The sequence below is a fragment of the Chiloscyllium punctatum genome, chromosome 4 (genome assembly GCF_047496795.1).
Source record: "Chiloscyllium punctatum isolate Juve2018m chromosome 4, sChiPun1.3, whole genome shotgun sequence".
NCBI classification, from domain to species: Eukaryota; Metazoa; Chordata; class Chondrichthyes; order Orectolobiformes; family Hemiscylliidae; genus Chiloscyllium; species Chiloscyllium punctatum.
The window spans coordinates 102,890,326-102,908,039 of NC_092742.1; the positions used below are offsets into that span (position 1 = coordinate 102,890,326).

Genomic DNA, 17,714 nt, shown 5'->3' on the forward strand with positions numbered 1-17,714 from the left:
TGCAAGGTAGACTGGTGAGCAAGGTTAGATCAAATGGAGTACAAGGAGAACTAGCCACTTAGAGTTCAAAGTGACTCAAAGACAGAGGGTGTTGGTAGAAGGTTCATTTTCAGACTGGAGGCCTGTGAACAGTGGTGTGCCACAAGGATTGGTTCTGGGTCCACTGCTTTTCGTCATTTATATAAATGATTTGGATGTGAACACAGGACATATGGTTAGTAAGTTTGCATAAGATGCCAAAATTGGTGGTATAATGGACAGCGAAGGAGGTTACCTCAGTACGAAGGCATGGTGGCTAGCACTACTGCCTCACAGCGCCAGGGACCCGGGTTCGATTCCAGCCTCAGGCGACTGTCTGTGTGGAGCTTGCACATTCTCCCCGTGTCTGCGTGGGTTTCCTCCGGGTGCTCTGGTTTCCTCCCACAATCCAAAGATGTGCAGGTCAGTTGAATTGGCCGTGCTAAATTGTCCCAAAGTGTTCAGGGATTTGTACGTTAGGTGCATTAGTCAGGGGTAAATGTAAGGGAAAGGGTCTGGGTGGGTTACTCTTCAAGAGGGTCAGTATGGACTGGTTGGGCTGAAGGGCCTGTTTCCACACTGTAGAGATTCTATGATTGGATCCCAATCTGATGGACCAAATGGGCTGAGGAGTGGCAGGTGGAATTTAATTTTGATAAATGTGGAGTGCTGCATTTTGGAAAGCCTAATCAGGGCAGGACTTAAACACTGAATGGTAAGCTCCTGCACAGTGTTGCTGAACAAAGAGACTTTGGAATCTTGGCTCATAGTTCCTTGAAAGTGGATTTGCAGGTAGATAAAGTGAAGGTGGCATTTGGTATGCCAGCCTTTACTGGTCAGTGTATTGAGTGCAGGAGTGGGGAGGCTGTACAAGGACATTGATTTAGTCCACTTTTGGAATACTGCATGCAATTCCTTGCTATGGGAAAGATGTTGTGAAACAAGACAGGGTTCAAAAAGATTTACAAGTATGTTGCCAGGGATACCAGGTTTGAGCTACAGGGAGATGCTGAATTGACTAAGGTTATTTTCCCTGGAGCGTCGGAGGCTGAGGGATGACCTTCTAGAGGTTTATAAAATCATGAGAGGCATAAATGGGGTATTAGACAGATTTTTTTCCCAGGGTGGGGAAATCCAAAACTAGAGGGCTTGGTTTAAGCAAGAGGGCAGATCACAAGTTCTTGAAGATGGAGGTTGAGGGCTATGATGAGTCAGAGATGTATAGCATGAAAGCAGACTATTCGGTCCAACCTGTCCATGCCGACCAGATGTCCCAACCCAATCCTGTCCCACCTGCCAGCACCCGGCCCGTATCCCTCCAAACCCTTCCTATTCATATACCCAGCCAAATGCCTCTTAAATGTTGCAATTGTACCAGCCTCCACCACTTCCTCTGGCAGCTCATTCCATCCTCTGCGTGAAAAAGTTGCCCCTTAGGTCTCTTTTATATCTTTCCCCTCTCACCCTAAACTTATGCCCTCTAGTTCTGGACTCTCCAACCCCAGGGAAAAGACTTTGTCTATTTACCCTATCCATGCCCCTCATAACTTTGTAAACCTGTATCAGGTCACCCCTCAGCCTCCGACATTCTAGGGAAAACAGCCCCAGCCTGTTCAACTTCTCCCTATAGCTCAAATCCTCCAACGCTGGCAACATCCTTGTAAATCTTTTCTGAACCCTTTCAAGTTTCACAACATCTTTCCGATAGGAAGGAGACCAGAATTGCACGCAATATTCCAACAGTGGCCTAACCAACGTCCTGTACAGCTGCAACATGACCTCCCAACTCCTGTACTCAATACTCTGACCTAAATGGAAAGTATACCAAACCCCTCTTCATTATTCTATCTACCTGCGAATCCACTTTCAAGGAGCTATGAACCTTCACTTCAAGGTCTCTTTGTTCAACAACACTCCCTAGGACCTTACCATTAAGTGTATAAGTCCTGCTATGATTTGCTTTCCCAAAATGCAGCACCTTGCATTTATCTGGATTAAACTCCATCTGCCAATTCTCAGCCCACTGGCCCACCTAGTCCAGATCCTGTTGTAATCTGAGGTAACCCTCTTCGCTGACCACTACACCTCCAATTTGGTGTCATCTGCAAACTTACTAACTGTACCTCCTATGCTCGAATCCAAATCATTTATGTAAATGACAAAAAGTAGAGCACCCAGCACCGATCCTTGTGGCACTCCACTGGTCACAGGCCTCCAGTCTGAAAAACAACCCTCCACCACCACCCTCTGTCTTCTACCTTTGAGCCAGTTCTGTATCCAAATGGCTAGTTCTCCCTGTATTCCATGAGATCTAACCTTGCTAATCAGTCTCCCATGGGGAACCTTGTTGAATGCCTTACTGAAGTCTATATAGATCACAGTTACTGCTCTGCCCTCATCAATCCTCTTTGTTACGTCTTCAAAAATCTCCATCAAGTTTGTGAGACATGATTTCCCATGTGCAAAGCCATGTTGACTATCCCGAATCAGTCCTTGCCTTTCCAAATACATGTACATCCTGTCCCTCAGGATTCCCTCCAACAACTTTCCCACCACTGAGGTCAGGCTCACCGGTCTATAGTTCCCTGGCTTTTCTCACTGCCCTTCTTAAACAGTGACACCACGTTTGCCAACCTTCAGTCTTCCGGCACCTCACCTGTGACTATCGATGATACAAATGTCTCAGCAAGAGGCCCAGCAATCACTTCTCTAGCTTCCCACAGTTCTCCGGTACACCTGATCGGGTCCTGGGGATTTATCCACCTTTAACCGTTTCAAGACATCCAGCACTTCCTCCTCTGTAAGCTGGACATTTTGCAAGATGTCACCATCTATTTCCCTACAGTCTACATCTTCCATATCCTTTTCCACAGTAAATACTGATGCAAAATATTCATTTATTATCTCCCCCATTTTCTGTGGCTCCACGCAAAGGCATGAAAGAGACATTATAGCTGCTCTGCCCAGGATCAATCTTGCTGAATGATGGGGCAGACTTGAGGGCATGAATGACCTACTTGAGCCTTAATTTGTTATGTCCTTATGTTTGTTCTCTTGCTGGACACTGGCTTGCTACTGAATGTCACCTGCTGCCTATCAGCCCAAACATGGATCCAGTCAAAGATTGCTTCAATTTTTTAATGAGTTGCAAATAGAACTAAACAGGAAGTATCCCCAATTTTGAACTTATCATGGAGGGATGATTGTTAATGAAGAAGCAGAAGTTGCTTGGACTGAGATCACAGTTTTCACGAACTCCTACAGTGATGCTCTGGGGATAAAACGATTGGCCTCCATACATCAAATCAAATCGCCTTCCTTTGGTGCTAGGTAGGATTCTATCCAACGGACAGGCAGCATCTGTTTATAAACTTGGGGAATTCCCATACAAGGACATTCTGTGTCTCGCTGTTGTTTGTGTTTCTTCCAAGTTCAACACAACAGTACAACTTTGAGGGAAGGTGGTAGGTGGTAAGCAGCAAGTGGTTTTGTTTTACATTTTAGAACTGGTGATCTGAGACCTTCATGGAATCTGGAGTCAAAATTGAAGACTCTCAGGTAAACATCATCCAGACTTTACACCACTGTACCAGGATCTTGGTGGGCTTGCTGTTTGTGGGACAATGCATACCCAGTGATCGTAATAGCGGAGTCAAGAAAGTATGGTGAAAACATGATTCAGAGAGCTTGAACCTATTGGATTCAGTCTGTACTACAGTTCTCCCAACTTTGGCCAGATGAAGATGACTTTGAAAGTGAAATAAAAATATATAAAACTGGTAACATTGCAATGAGAAAGTTGAAGAATGAAAAGTAGTAGAACAGGTTATAGTAAGATACTGAGGACAAAGAGAGACAGACAGACAGAAGGCCGGGGGGCAGACTGGTAGTTGGAAGGCAAGGGCCACAGAGATACAGCAAGTGAAGTTGGAGGCAGGGGTTTGACAGAGGCTGAGGGTGCTGGGTGCAGGGTGACAGACAGCAAGCATACTGGGTGGAATTGGTCACAGACAGTGAAGTGACAAAAGGTGAACAAGATGGGAGAGGGAGCGATGGAAGGAAGGGGATGGCGATAAAGAGTGCGTATGCGACAGTCAGAGAATGTGCATGGGTGACAGCAAGATGCCAGACAGCAAGCAAGACATAGTGCTGTGTCATCCTTGGCACACAGGCAGAGAGAAATAATTCTCTACATTACTACTAAAAAACGCATCACAGAATAAAAGAATTGTTAGATTTGTAGGCCACTTGAAACTTGGTCTCTGAATGAACATTATGACTTTGTGCCATTCTCCTGCCTTTTCCTCATACTCTTGCACATTGATTAGTTAAACAGAAACACTGAATACCCTGTTGAATGCCTCAGTTGAACCTGTTCCCACACCAATTCCAGGCTATGTTGTCAGGAAGGGAGTTTTGACCGCAGAACCACGAAAGAACAGCGCCATACTTCCAACTCAGGGTGGTGTGTAGCTTGGAGGAAGACTTGCAGATTTTGGGATTCTCTTTTGATGTTAGCTGCCACCACCTTTTTCATAATCCTTCTTCACTTCTATTTGTTTTTCACCTCCCTTCCAAACTTTCTGTATTCAACTTAGTTCTTAATTACATTTTCTACCTGACATGAAGAGGGATTCCTTCGTTTGTTAACTGCACCCTCAACAAATTTCATCTAATTTCTTTTGTGTGTTTAGAGTATGGTTGTGCTGAATAGTAACATCGTTGGACTAATAATCCAGAGTGCCTGGCTCATGGCCAGAATTTATTGCCCATCCTTATATGCTTTTGAACTTAGTGGTTTGCTAGGCTATTTCAGAGGGTAGTTGAGAGTGATCATATGGGTCACATGTAGGCCAGACCAGGGGAGAATGTCAGACTTCCTTCCCTGAAGGACATTAATGAACTGATGAGATTTTCCAATAATTGTTGGAAAAACAATGATTTTATGGTCATCAGCAGACTCACAAAACCAGATCATTACGGAATTCGAATTCCACCATCTGCCATGACAAGATTTGAACCTGAATTTCTGGATTAATAGTCTAGTGATAATACCACTAGGCTATCACCTCTCCTTTTAAAAAAAAGTTAACAGTGACCATGTAACCATTGTCAATTGTAATAAGATTATGTCTGGTTCTCCAATGTCCTTTAGTGAAGGAAATCGACTGTCCTCACCTGGCCAAGCTTCCACGTGGCACTAGACCCACAGCAATGTGGTTGATTCAAGAGCTCTCTGAAATGGCCTGGGAAGTTAATTAGCTCAACAGCGACTAGGGACACACAACTAATGCCAACCTTGCCAGTGATGCCCACATTTGTACAAAAATAAATGTAAGAGGTTGCTTTTGTGGGAAACAACACTGCTCGAAGGGCCACGAACAAAATCAGAGTATGGCTTTTAAACTTGTATCCAGTAGCAACATAAATGTAAGTAAGGTCCCCAGGTCCAAAGTAGTTAGAGTACACTGGGGGAGAAATCCTTGAGAGTAAGCTTCAAACTGGTCACTGGATTTGCAATTTTGTATAGATCTACTTCTGTGTTTTAAATTGACCTTATGTACTTCACTGTCATATCCCTTTGTTGTGCTGTATATACCTAATTTCAGCACTTCCTTTAATTGTCTAGCAGGAGGTTATTTTTAACCATGCTCAAATTACTAACTAACTACCAAATTATAGCAAATCATTGGCAATGAAGACTATTGGCTTTTCGCAGATAATGGCCCGAAGCTAGAGCAAAGACAGCTTATGGTCTGCAACGGTTTAAAACACAGTGTCAGCTTTTGAAGATGTTCAAGAGCTGCACAGCCTTCACACCACAGAGTGTGTTTCACCAACAGTATGATGTCATGGGTCCAACTGCTCACGTGCAGATGGATCAGAGTGGAACTTTTAATGATTTGAAGGTGCCGGTGTTGGACTGGGGTGTACAAAGTTAAAAATCACACAACACCAGGTTATAGTCCAACAGGTTTAATTGGAAGTACCAGCTTTCGGAGCATTGCTTCTTCATCAGGTGGTTGCGTGTACAACCACCTGATGAAGGAGCAGTGCTCTGAAAGCTCGTGCTTCCAATAAATCTGTTGAAATTTTTAATGGTAGTGCCCTAACTTCTGCAGTGAAACAAACATCCTAGACGTCAAAATTACTTCAGTGTCTAGTTAATATGGTGAGTATTCATTGTCAGCAAACCAAATTACACATCAAGCACCACTGAAGAACAAATGTTAAACAAATACTGTACACTCACATATTAACTTACTTCTGCCAGCAGCTGGCATGCATCACATGGCCACAGCTTCCTACATGCGTACCGCAGCCTAGGTCAGGGTGCATGATTAGGGGGTCACAGTCATCTAAAGAAAATGAGATATGTCAAAATAAGAGAACCCCCCTCAGATAAAACCACTGATCATTCTAAAGGTACTGTGATAGTCTTTCCCCCCAAACAGTGGAACTGAAGCAGACCATTCAGCACCTTGCCCGTTCCACCATTCAGTTAGAATTACCGATCAGAGTCCTGAGCACTTCAATTGCCTCAGCAACAACAGCCTTTCCAGAGAACAAATTTCTGTTATGTGCTGTGTGTAGCAGTGGACCAATAAACCCTTGGTATCCTTCGAAAATAAGTATATCTTAGTCTCAAAAGCACAACTGCTCTATCTAAATATGCAAGCAGCGTGGCTGGGCCTGAACAACACATTCCCAAAGAATAAAGGCAAAACCAATGCATCATGAGAATAGAAACATTTAAAAATAAACTAGTCACCTCATTTGGAGGTCATCAACAAAGTATAATTTTTCTGAAAAACAGAAGGATAGGCTAAGGAAATGATTTTATTATATGAAATTTATTTGAATTCTTGCCATTTTTCTTAACTCTATAAATGTCCAAAAAGTACTCACATTGAATAACACCATAAGAAATATGAACAGGAATAGGCTGTTCAGCCCCTCAAGCTGGCTCCACCATTCATGGCTGATCTAACATTCCTCACTTCCACTTTCATGCCTTTGCCCCATAATCCTTGCTTCCCTGACTATATCGTAATCTATATTAATCTACATTAGATAACTAATATCAGTAATCCACCTCAGCCTTAACTATACATAAGGACTCTGCTCCCACATCACTCTGTGGAAAGGAGCTCCAAAGACTCTCAATGCTAAGTGTCATTTGTATAACACTTTGATCTTCAAAATAAATTCTGTGTCCTACCTTACTAGCTACCTAATGAAGGAGTCGTACTCTGAAAGCTTCCAAATAAACCTGTTGGACGATTATCCAGCGTCATGTGATTTTTAAAAAACTTAATCCCTGAGAGAAATTCCTTTTCATCTTAGTCTTAAACTGCCACCCCTTTATTCCGAGACCACGCCCTCTGGTCCTGGACTCTCTCATGAAGGGAAACATCTTCTCAGCATTTAACTCATCAAGCCCTTTAAGAATCCCATATTTCACAATGAGACACGTCTCATTCTTCTAAACTCCAGTGAGTGGTGTGCCAACCTGTTTAGGCTTTGGTCATAAGACAATCCCTCCAGACCAGGGATCATCCAAGTGAACTCCCTCTGCTTCCAATGAAATTATATTTTCCTTCAGTAAGGGGACCAAAACTACTCAGTACTCCAGATGTGATCTCATCAGCATTTTATAAAGTTGCAGTATGATGTCCCTACTCTATATTCCAACCCCCTTGAAATAAGGGCCAACATTCCATCAGCCTTCCTGATTACCTGTTGCCCGTGTCAACTTTCTGTGTTTTGTGCACAAGTTCCCTCAAGTCTTCCTGTGTGGCAGCTTTCTTCCACTTAAATTAGATTGTTCTTTTGTCCTCCCTTTCAAAATGAACTTCACATTTTCCCACATTATACTCCATTTGCCAACATTGTGCCCATTTATTTAACTTATCAATATCTCTCTGTAAACTGCTTGCATCCCTCTCGCAACCTGTCTTTCCATCTACTTTTGTGTCTTCTGCAAATTTGGCTTTAGTATATTCACTTCCTTCATTCGCCAAATCACTAATATATCTTGTAAACAGTTGTAGTCCCAGCACTGATCCCTGTGGAGCCCCAATGGATCACAGTCGCCAACCTAGAAAAATAATCCACTTGTTCTTTCCTGCCCATGAGCCAAATCTCTATCCATGCCAAATTATTACCTCCAACACCATGGATTCTTAACTTACGACTCAATCTTTCATGAGGTACTTTGTCAAACAAATTTCAGAATTCCAAACACATCTACTGGTTCCTTTCTATTCACTTTGCTATCCGAATGTGTTCTACCATTCCATTACTTTGATGATCATAACCTAAAATTCACTTTCCTGCCTGGCTCCAAAATCCTTAACTCCCTTTAAAATCAAAATCTGTCCAACTCAGCCTTGAATACATTTAATTACCATTGCTAGAGATTAATGATTCAACCTTGGACATTATCCTGAGGAAGTTTTACAAAGATGCCTTTGAGCTGAGATGACTGATGTCTAATAACCACAGTCATTTTCCTATGTGCCAGATATGACTCCAAACAGGGGAATTTTACCCTTAATTCCCATTTTCTCCAGTTTTGCTAGGGGGCTCCTTGATGCTACACTCATTCCTGGATTTCAAGGCAGTCACTGTCACTTCACCTCTGGAATTCAGCTGCTCTGTCCATTTACACAATAATGAGGTCAGGAGCTGAATGGCTGTGACGGAACCCACTGAGCAGGTTATTGCTGTTTGATAACACTGTTGATGACATCTCCTATCAATTCACTGACGGTCAAGGGCAGACTGAGGGGACAATAATTGACTGGATTGGATTTGTCATATTCTTGTGTGCAGGACATACTTGGGCTTTTTCCCCCCCACTGTCAGCTGTAGCTGTACTGGAAAAGCTTGATTAGGAGTGCAGCAAGTTCTGGAACACAAATCTTCAGTATTATTGACTGAATGTTGTCAGGACCCATAGCTGTTGCAGTGTCCAGTGCATCTAGCTGTTAGGCTTGAGCTGATCTATGAAAGAGCTCTCCAGATTTTGGCACTCGCCCCCAGATGTTAGAAAGGAGGACTTTGCAAGGTCAACAGGGCTATCTTTGCCATGGTTAGTTATGCTTCCAGATTGATGCCAGCTGGTACATCTGGTTTCATTTCTATTTTGAGACTTCTTAGAGATTGTTAAAATGGAGCGATTTTCTAGGCCACTTCAGATGGCAGTTGAAAGTCAACCACATTGCTGTGGGTCTGGAGTCACATGTAGGCCACACCAGGTAAGGACAGCAGATTTTCTTTTCTGAAGGACATTTGTGAACCAGATAGGTCTTTATGACAATTGACAATAGTTTCAAGGTCATCAGACTCTTAATTCCATTTGTAATGGTAAGATTTGAACTTGATTCCCAAACTTTACCTGGATTAATAGTCTAGCAATAACACCACAAGGCCTTGGTCTCTGATTTAAGAAGATGAAGATGATTTTGTTTTCACTGAGTCATTAATCTCTAGCTATGGTAATTTCATTTTTTTTGAGTGGATTAGCGACAGTGTGGAAACAGGCCCTTCAGCCCAGCAAGTCCACACCGACCCTCCAAAGAGTAACCCACCCATTCCCCTTCCCCTACATTTACCCCGAAATAATGCACCTCGTTCTACAGGCAATTTAGCACGGCCAATTCACCTAACCTGCCCATCTTTGGACTGTGGGAGGAAACCAGAGCACCCAGCGGAACCCACGTAGACACAGAGATTGTGCAAACTCTACACAGACAGTTGCTCGAGGCTGGAATTGAACCCGAGTCCCTGGCGCTGTCAGGCAGCAATGCTAACCACTGAGCCACCGTGCTGCCCATAACTACTTGCCCTCTGTATAACTACTTAAGGTCCTCTTCACCAATTCCTGTTGTAGCATTTGCCAGGTCACTGGTCCCAGTGTTGTTCAGATGTATGCAACCCCTCAACAACACTGTTCCTCTCTTTCTTCAGTACTGGCCAGTACTGTGAATCAAAACACTTCTTCCGGCATTCAATTCTGGCTTTACTTACCCGATGTCAATTTGTTTGCGGTTTAGGTAATAATCCAGAGATCATTACCCATGAGATTCTGCTTTTTAATTTAGCTCCAAACTATCAATATTCCTCCAGTAGAGCCTCTTTACTGGTCCTATGGTACCGTCAGTATTGAAGTGGACCATGATCACTGCATCTATTTCCTCTTACATCCAAATTCTTCCCCAACCACAAGGAGATACCCTTAACTCTCGTGTGAGGCAGATAAAATAGCCTTCTGAACTTCTGCCCTCAGCTGCTGAAAACAGCTCCCTAACTTTACTGTCATCTTCTTCTATGACAACAACATTGTGTTGGTCTTTGGCATTCTTTGATATTGTGCTCTGGAGTTTGGAAACATAGCACTTAATTATGACTACACAGATTTTAGCGCTCATTCAGATAAAAAACTCACCCCAGGAAATACGTTATCTCAAAATATTCCTAAATGGCGCAGACAAGAACTTTCAGACTTGTGAATTAAATGCCACATTCTTCTTAAAAGGTCAGTGTTGTGAACGAACAAACCCTAACAAAGGCAGTTACAACTCTGGGGTACTCAGTATATGGGACAGGTTGGATTTTATCCTACTCAAAGGGAAAAGTACTCTATACATAATTATGCTACTCCAAAATTTATGATGCTAATTTTATGTTTTAATTTCTGTCAGGAAATATCCAGTGATGCCAATGACCAACTGAGCATGACAGATTTCTCAAATGCAAGATCACCATAATATAACCCTTGCTAAATATTACACAGATGTTTTGCATCCACTCATCACCACATAATCTATTTAAAATTTTGTGCTTAAGTTGACAGATGTTATTAGTGTGCAGCAGGATTCTTTTCCATCTTGTACGCTGTATTAACGTCAAACAGTGAAGGTTTTGGGAATGGAAGTCAGGTACACGTCTCACCTAGCTACAAGGGGCACACCAAAACTCCACCTCCTTGACCACACAACTGAAATCAGAAAATCACAGGGAGTGAAACAATTGTGGCTTAGCATATAACTTTATAGCACAGAACACTGGTATGAATAATCATGATTCTTTATTATTATGGAAGTGAGTCAATAAGCAGGGCATCAGAACAGGATCAATGTGTTTGCATGTGACATCATTTGCTTCTGCACCGAATTCTGAAGATAACCTCTCTTTGTTCCCATTTATTACCTATTGTCTATTCAATATCAAGATGAGGAGGAATTTCTTTTCTCAGAGGGTACAGAATCTATGGAATTCTTTACTGCAGAATGCTGTTGAGGCTGGGTCATTAAGTATATTCAAGGCTGAGATAGACAGATTTTTAATCAACAAGGGAATCAAGGTTTATACAGTAAAGTTTGGAAAATGAAGTTGAGGATGATCAGACAGCCACAATCTCACTGAATGGCACAGCAGTGTCAATAGGCTGAATGGCCTACATCTGCTCCTATGTCTTACGACCCTACCTGATGCCAGCAAATAATTTGGTCCAGAGAAATCTTGAATAGTTGTTGTGTCAGTAACTGAATGAAATTTCAAATTAAATGACAGTTTCAACAGAAGTACGCATTAAAGCAAATTACTTTGAGTTTTACCTCCTAAGTTTGTTATGGTTCGAGATCTACTTTTTGACAGCGCTGTGGATCTCTGAACACAAGCTGCTAGGACCATGGCCATTTCATCAGTTTTCACTTCCTGCTCTTCCTGACATAAAATGCAGATCAGTATTATTTTCTCAGCTGCTGTCGCACCTTGCATCGGTCCCAATGCCACACCAGGATCCTCAGCATTTGTAACACTGTAAGAAAAAACAAGACTCCTCAGGCTAATCTAAAAGGGAGATTTATTACTTCAGCATAAACAGTTTGAGATTAGATTACTTAGTGTGGAAACAGACCCTTCGGCCCAACAAGTCCACACCGACCCGCTGAAGCGCAACCCACCCAGACCCATTCCCCTACATTTACCCCTTCACCTAACACTACGGGCAATTTAACTTGGTCAATTCACCTAACCTGCACATTTTTGGATTGTGGGAGGAAACCGGAGCACCCGGAGGAAACCCACGCAGACACGGGGAGAACGTGCAAACTCCACACAGAGAATCGCCTGAATTGTTTACTATATTCTTTCCTTCTTGCTTTTGACTTTACTGTCACAACATATGATCTGGTGATGTCAAGCCAGTGTTTCAACAGGGAAACCCATGACCTCTGCTCCTTGGAATAAGATGATTTCTTTTAAACCAAGCACATGACCTCATCTGTATAATTACAAAGAAAATGATGGCCTAGCTTTATCATCACAGTAGTGTCAATCCAGAGACCCAAGTAATGTTCTGGGGACCTGGGTTCAAATCCTGCCATGGCAGATAGTGGAATTTGAATCTGGAATTATGAGTCTAATGATGACCACTAAACAGTTGTAGATCATCTGAAAAATCACTAACATCCTTCAGGGAAGGAAACGGTTCTGACGGTTTAGGATCAACAAGAAACAGTTCCAGGGACAGAGGCACTTGGAGAAAGTTCAGGAGCAGAATCTGTGTTAATGGTGCTGATGTTTGGCTGTCTTGCATGGAAGGACACAATAGCAGTTGGATAGTTCTGTGTTAGAATGAACACAAGTAATAGTTCTCGGAATTAGGAGGTAACTAAGAGTCAGGACTCAAAAGTCATCCTGGCAGCTCAGAAAGTGAGAGAGCCATGAGACACTTGGAAGGAGCTTGTGAGCGTGAATACTGTAATGTAACTGAGAGAGTGGGGAGGTTGAAAATCCCAGAAGTAATATTAGCTTCATTCCGAGCAAGATTAGAAGTTGGGAACAAAACGAGCTTGGTGAGGCTACCTGCTGGAGTTGTGTTGTTGCATAAGTACTGGAGTGTAGTTTCAGAGGCACAGTGAATGTGAGCCTCAGATATGAGGGTGTTCATGTAGAACATGAACAATTGTTGGGCAGTCCACGACAGAATGGCTCTTAAGATAGAGCTTCAAGACCAGATCAGCAAAAGTGAAGAACTGCAATCCCTTGTGAAGCTTAATGAAATTTGATGACCAATCTTGTCATTAATATGTGGGGGTGTTATCAATAAAATTATGGGATTTGGTTGGATTGTATATGCACAGTGTTTGATCAGTTTATAACCCATATTGATTATATGTTAATACTGGGTGTTAGAAATAAGTTGCATATTTATTGTAAATTGTATGGATGTTATAACTTCTGAAGTTTTATTTTATTCACTTGTATTGATATAAAAATGTAAAATCTTGAGGCTTTATTTCCATAGCAAGTCTCTCAGATCTCTCAGTTTGTCTATTTCAAAAGTAGACGTTACTGGTCCATAACCATATCAGAGAATCGACGATTCAGGCATTAGCCCTTCTTCAGGATTCCTGTGAAGGTCTTATACACGAAACATCGATTCTCCTGCTCCTCAGATGCTGCCTGCTTTTCCAGCAACACACTCTCTCGATTCTGATCTCCAGCATCTGCAGTCCTCACTTTCTCCTATCAGTCTGGTCTAGCATTATAAACTCTAATGCATACTTTCCTCCATTGAGATAAACAACCATTGACATTATTCTCATTCCTATCATTCTGCCAGCTTTATATCAGCGCTGCTACTTGGGCTTCAACTTTGTTGACAAGGACATTGTGATATTTTACCAAATGCCTTTTGGAAGTCCAGATACACCATATCCAATGTCTACCCCTAATCAACCCTTCCTGTTAGCTCATCAAAATCTTAATCAAGTTAGCCTTCAGGAAATTAGCACAATCTTTCATTTGTTATTTCACATTTGTCTTTAGTGACTAACTTTTTTCACAATTATCCTTTCACAGCATTCAGGTTAATTGTATTCTTCAAATTATTAACACATTTGCAACTCTTTGTTTCTCTAGCACCGCTCATTCTTCTTTAGAAAAGGGAAAGATTATCATCAGTGCTTCGTTAATTTCCACCCTTGCTTCCTGGAGGATATTCAGGTGAAACTCATCAAATCCTTATAACTTATTACCATTAAGTATAACCAGCCTTGCTAATACTTACTGTTCATCAAATTTAGTGCATCTAGTTTCTCAACCACCTGCTTTTTAGCAATCTTCTTCCTTGGTAAAGACAGATGCAAAATACTCATAATGCAGTTTAACCATTTTGGTCTATCTTTTTAACTACTTATAAACCTCGAAAGGACTTCTGAATTCCATGTTCTTAGCTTCCAGTTTCTTCTCAAACCCTCTGTCTTTCTTAGGACATAGAACAATACAGCACAGAACAGGCCCTTCGGCCCACGATGTTGTGCCAAACATTTGTCCTAGCTTAAGCACCCCATCCATGTACCTATCCAATTGCCGCTTAAAGGTCACCAATGATTCTGACTCTGCCAGTCCCACAGGCAACGCATTCCATGCCCCCACCACTCTGTGGGTAAAGAACCTACCCCTGACATCCCCTCTATACCTTCCACCCTTCACCTTAAATTTATGTCCCCTTGTAACACTCTGAAACACTCTTACTTCCTTTTCCGCTTCCCTCTGAGCTTTATATCTTCAGCCTGTTTATCCATCACGCGTCATGCATATTTAATGTATCTTTAACACAGAAAAGGGCATTTAGAGGAGCATTAAATCAAAAAAACTGAGCCACCTAAGGAAATATTTTGGTAGGTTTTAAAAAGTACCTTACTTTTTTTGTGACAGGGATTACTGCAGAGAAATCCTTGTTAAGATCATAGTTTATCTGATCATGGCTTTAGCAATATTTTTCTTGACTTTTCATAAACTTTGACTACCTTGTAGACCTGTTTAACACAGGCTTGAATGTAAAACTTCTATGGCTGTCTTTGCACTGATAATTCTAAAAATTAATGACCCTCTGAAAGAAGAAATCCCTTTTTAACTTCTGTCTTAAATAGGAGATGCTATATTTTTAAAGAGTGCCTCCTAGTTTTTAGATTCTCTGAAGAGCGTATCTCTTTCTCTACACGGTCAAGCCCCCTCAGAATCTAAATATATTTCAGTAAGTTCTCATTCTTCTCAACTTCAATGAATAAATGTCAAACCTACTTGACCTTTGCTCATAAGACATCTATCAACAATAATGTGGTGAACCGTCTCTGAACCACTTCCATAGTTAGCATGTCATTAAATATGGAAAACAATACTGTACACAGTCGTGTACCATACTCCAGATGTGGTTTTATCAATACCCTGTACAGTTGCAGAAGTTTCCTATTTCAACATTCCAGTCCCCTTGCAAAGGGCAACATTTCAATTGCATTCTTTGTCACTTGTTGTACTTGCACGCTAAGCTTTTGTGATCAATGTTAAGACGAGTCAGGAGGGGACATGAGAAGTCGTTGGTGTATAGAATCAAGGAGAACCCTAAAGTTTTCTATAGGGTATATCAGGAATAAAAGGAGGACTACAGTAAGATTAGGGCCAGTCAAGGACAGTAGTGGGAAGTTGTGCATGAGGTCCGAGGAGATAGGAGAGGTGCTAAAGGAATATCTTACATCAATATTCACACTGGAAAATGACAATGTTGTCAAGGAGAATACGGAGATACATGCTATTAGACTAGATGGGATTGAGGTTCATAAGGAGGTGTTAGCAATTCTGGAAAGTGTGAAAATAAGTAAGTCCCCTGGGCCGGATGTGATTTATCCTAGGGTTCCCTGGGAATCCAGGGAGGAATTGCTATACCTAAGCTTGGATATTTATGTCATCATTATCTATAGGAATAGTGCCAGAAGTCTGGAGGATAGCAAATGTTGTCCCTTTGTTCAAGAGGAGTAGAGACAACCCTGGTAATTATAGATCAGTGAGCCTTACTTTGGTTGTGGGCAAAGTGTTGGAAAGGATTCTAAGAGGTAGGATTTTTAATCATCTGGAAAGGAATAATTTTATGAGGGATAGTCAATACGGTTTTGTGAAGGGTAGGTCGTGCCTCACAAACTTTATTGAGTTCTTTGAAAAGGTGACCAAACAGGTGGATGAGAATAAAGTGGTTGATATGTTGCGTATGGATTTCAGTAAAGTGTTTGATAAGGTTCCCCACGGCAGGCTATTGCACAAAATACAGAGGCATGGGATGGAGGGTGATTTAGCTGTTTGGATCAGAAATTGGCTAGCTGAAAGACGACTGAGGTTGGTGATTGATGGGGAATGTTCATCCTAAAGTTCAGCTCAGAGTCGTGTATCGCACGGATCTGTTTTGGGCCCACTGTTGTTTGTCGTTTTTATCAATGAGCTGGATGAGGGTGTAGAAGGATGGGTTAGTAAATTTGCAGATGATGCTAAGGTCAGTGGAGTTGTGGACAGTGCCGAAGGATGCTGCAGGTTACAGAGGGACATAGATAAGCTGCAGAGCTGGGCTGAGTTTAATGTAGTTAAATGCAGTTTAATGTAGTTAAATGCAGTTTAATGTGGAAAAGAGTGAGGTGATTCACTTTGGAAGGAGTAATAGGAGTACAGAGTACTGGGCTAATGGTAAGATTCTTGTGGTTGAGCAGAGAGATCTGTGTCCAGTTGCATAAATCCTTGAAAGTTGCCACCCAGGTTGATAGGGTTGTTAAGAAGGCATATGGTGTGTTAGCTTTTACTGGTAGAGGGATTGAGTTTCGGAGCCATGAGGTCATGCTGCAGTTGTACAAAACTCTGTTGAGAGCACACTTGGAGTATTGTGTACAGTTCTGGTCGCCACATTATAGGAAGCCCGTGGAAACACTGGAAGGAGTGCAGAGGAGATTTACCAGGATGTTACCTGGTATGGAGGGGAGGTCTTTTGAGGAACGGCTGAGGGACTGAGGCTGTTTTCGTTAGAGAGAAGAAAATTGACAAGTGACTTAATAGAGACATACAAGATGATCAGGGGTTTAGATAGGGTGGACAGTGAGAGCATTTTTCCCCGGATGGTGATGGCTAGCACGAGGGGACATAGCTTTAAATAGATATAGGACAGATGTCAGAGGTAGTTTCTTTACTCAGAGTAGTAAGGGTGTGGAAAGCCTTGCCTGCAACAGTAGTAGACTCACCAACTTTAAGGGCATTTAAATGTTCAATGGATAAACGTATGGATCATAATGGAATTGTGTAGGATAGATGGACCTCAGGCTGGTTTCACAGGTTGGTGCCTGTACTGCGCTGTAATGTACAAGAACATCCAAATCATTTCTGTACCTACTCTATCACCATTTAAATAATATTCTGTTGTTCCATTCCTTCTGCCAAAGCAATCTCACACTTTCCACATAATACTGTCATTTCTCTTCCACTCGTACAACAGCTTTTGCAGACACTTTGCTTCCTCCTCGTGAATTGCTTTTATACCTTTATTCGCATTATCAGTAAATTTGATCCCTTCATTCAGTTAGTGTGGCTTATAAATAGGTGAAGTGTCAGTCACTCTACTCATTAAAATTATCAACCTAAAAATCAATGTATTTTCCAACTCGCATTCCTGTTAGTTAGCCGGTCCTCTATCTATACTAATATCCCCCAACAATGTCAACTCCTATCTTATGTAGGAGAAAGTGAGGACTATAGATGTTGGAGATCAAAGTCAAAAAGTGTGGTGCTGGAAAAACACAGCTGGTCAGGCAGCATCAGAGGGCAAGAATTGACGTCTCAAGCATAAGCTTTTCATTAGGAATGTGGGGGGG

The 17,714-nt window shown here is 41.9% G+C and overlaps 1 protein-coding gene across 2 annotated transcripts in view; it reads right to left on the reverse strand.

Annotated features, from left to right (window-relative positions):
* Positions 1 to 17,714, reverse strand: part of ubr1 (ubiquitin protein ligase E3 component n-recognin 1) — a 220,515-nt gene that overhangs the window by 70,175 nt on the left and 132,626 nt on the right. For both annotated transcript variants that reach the window (XM_072569440.1, XM_072569439.1), the window contains exons 30-31: positions 11,643 to 11,845; positions 6,284 to 6,377 (exon numbers count right to left, since the gene is read on the reverse strand). In XM_072569440.1, coding sequence (XP_072425541.1) covers positions 6,284 to 6,377; positions 11,643 to 11,845 — 297 coding nt within the window. The remainder of the gene's footprint in view (positions 1 to 6,283; positions 6,378 to 11,642; positions 11,846 to 17,714) is intronic.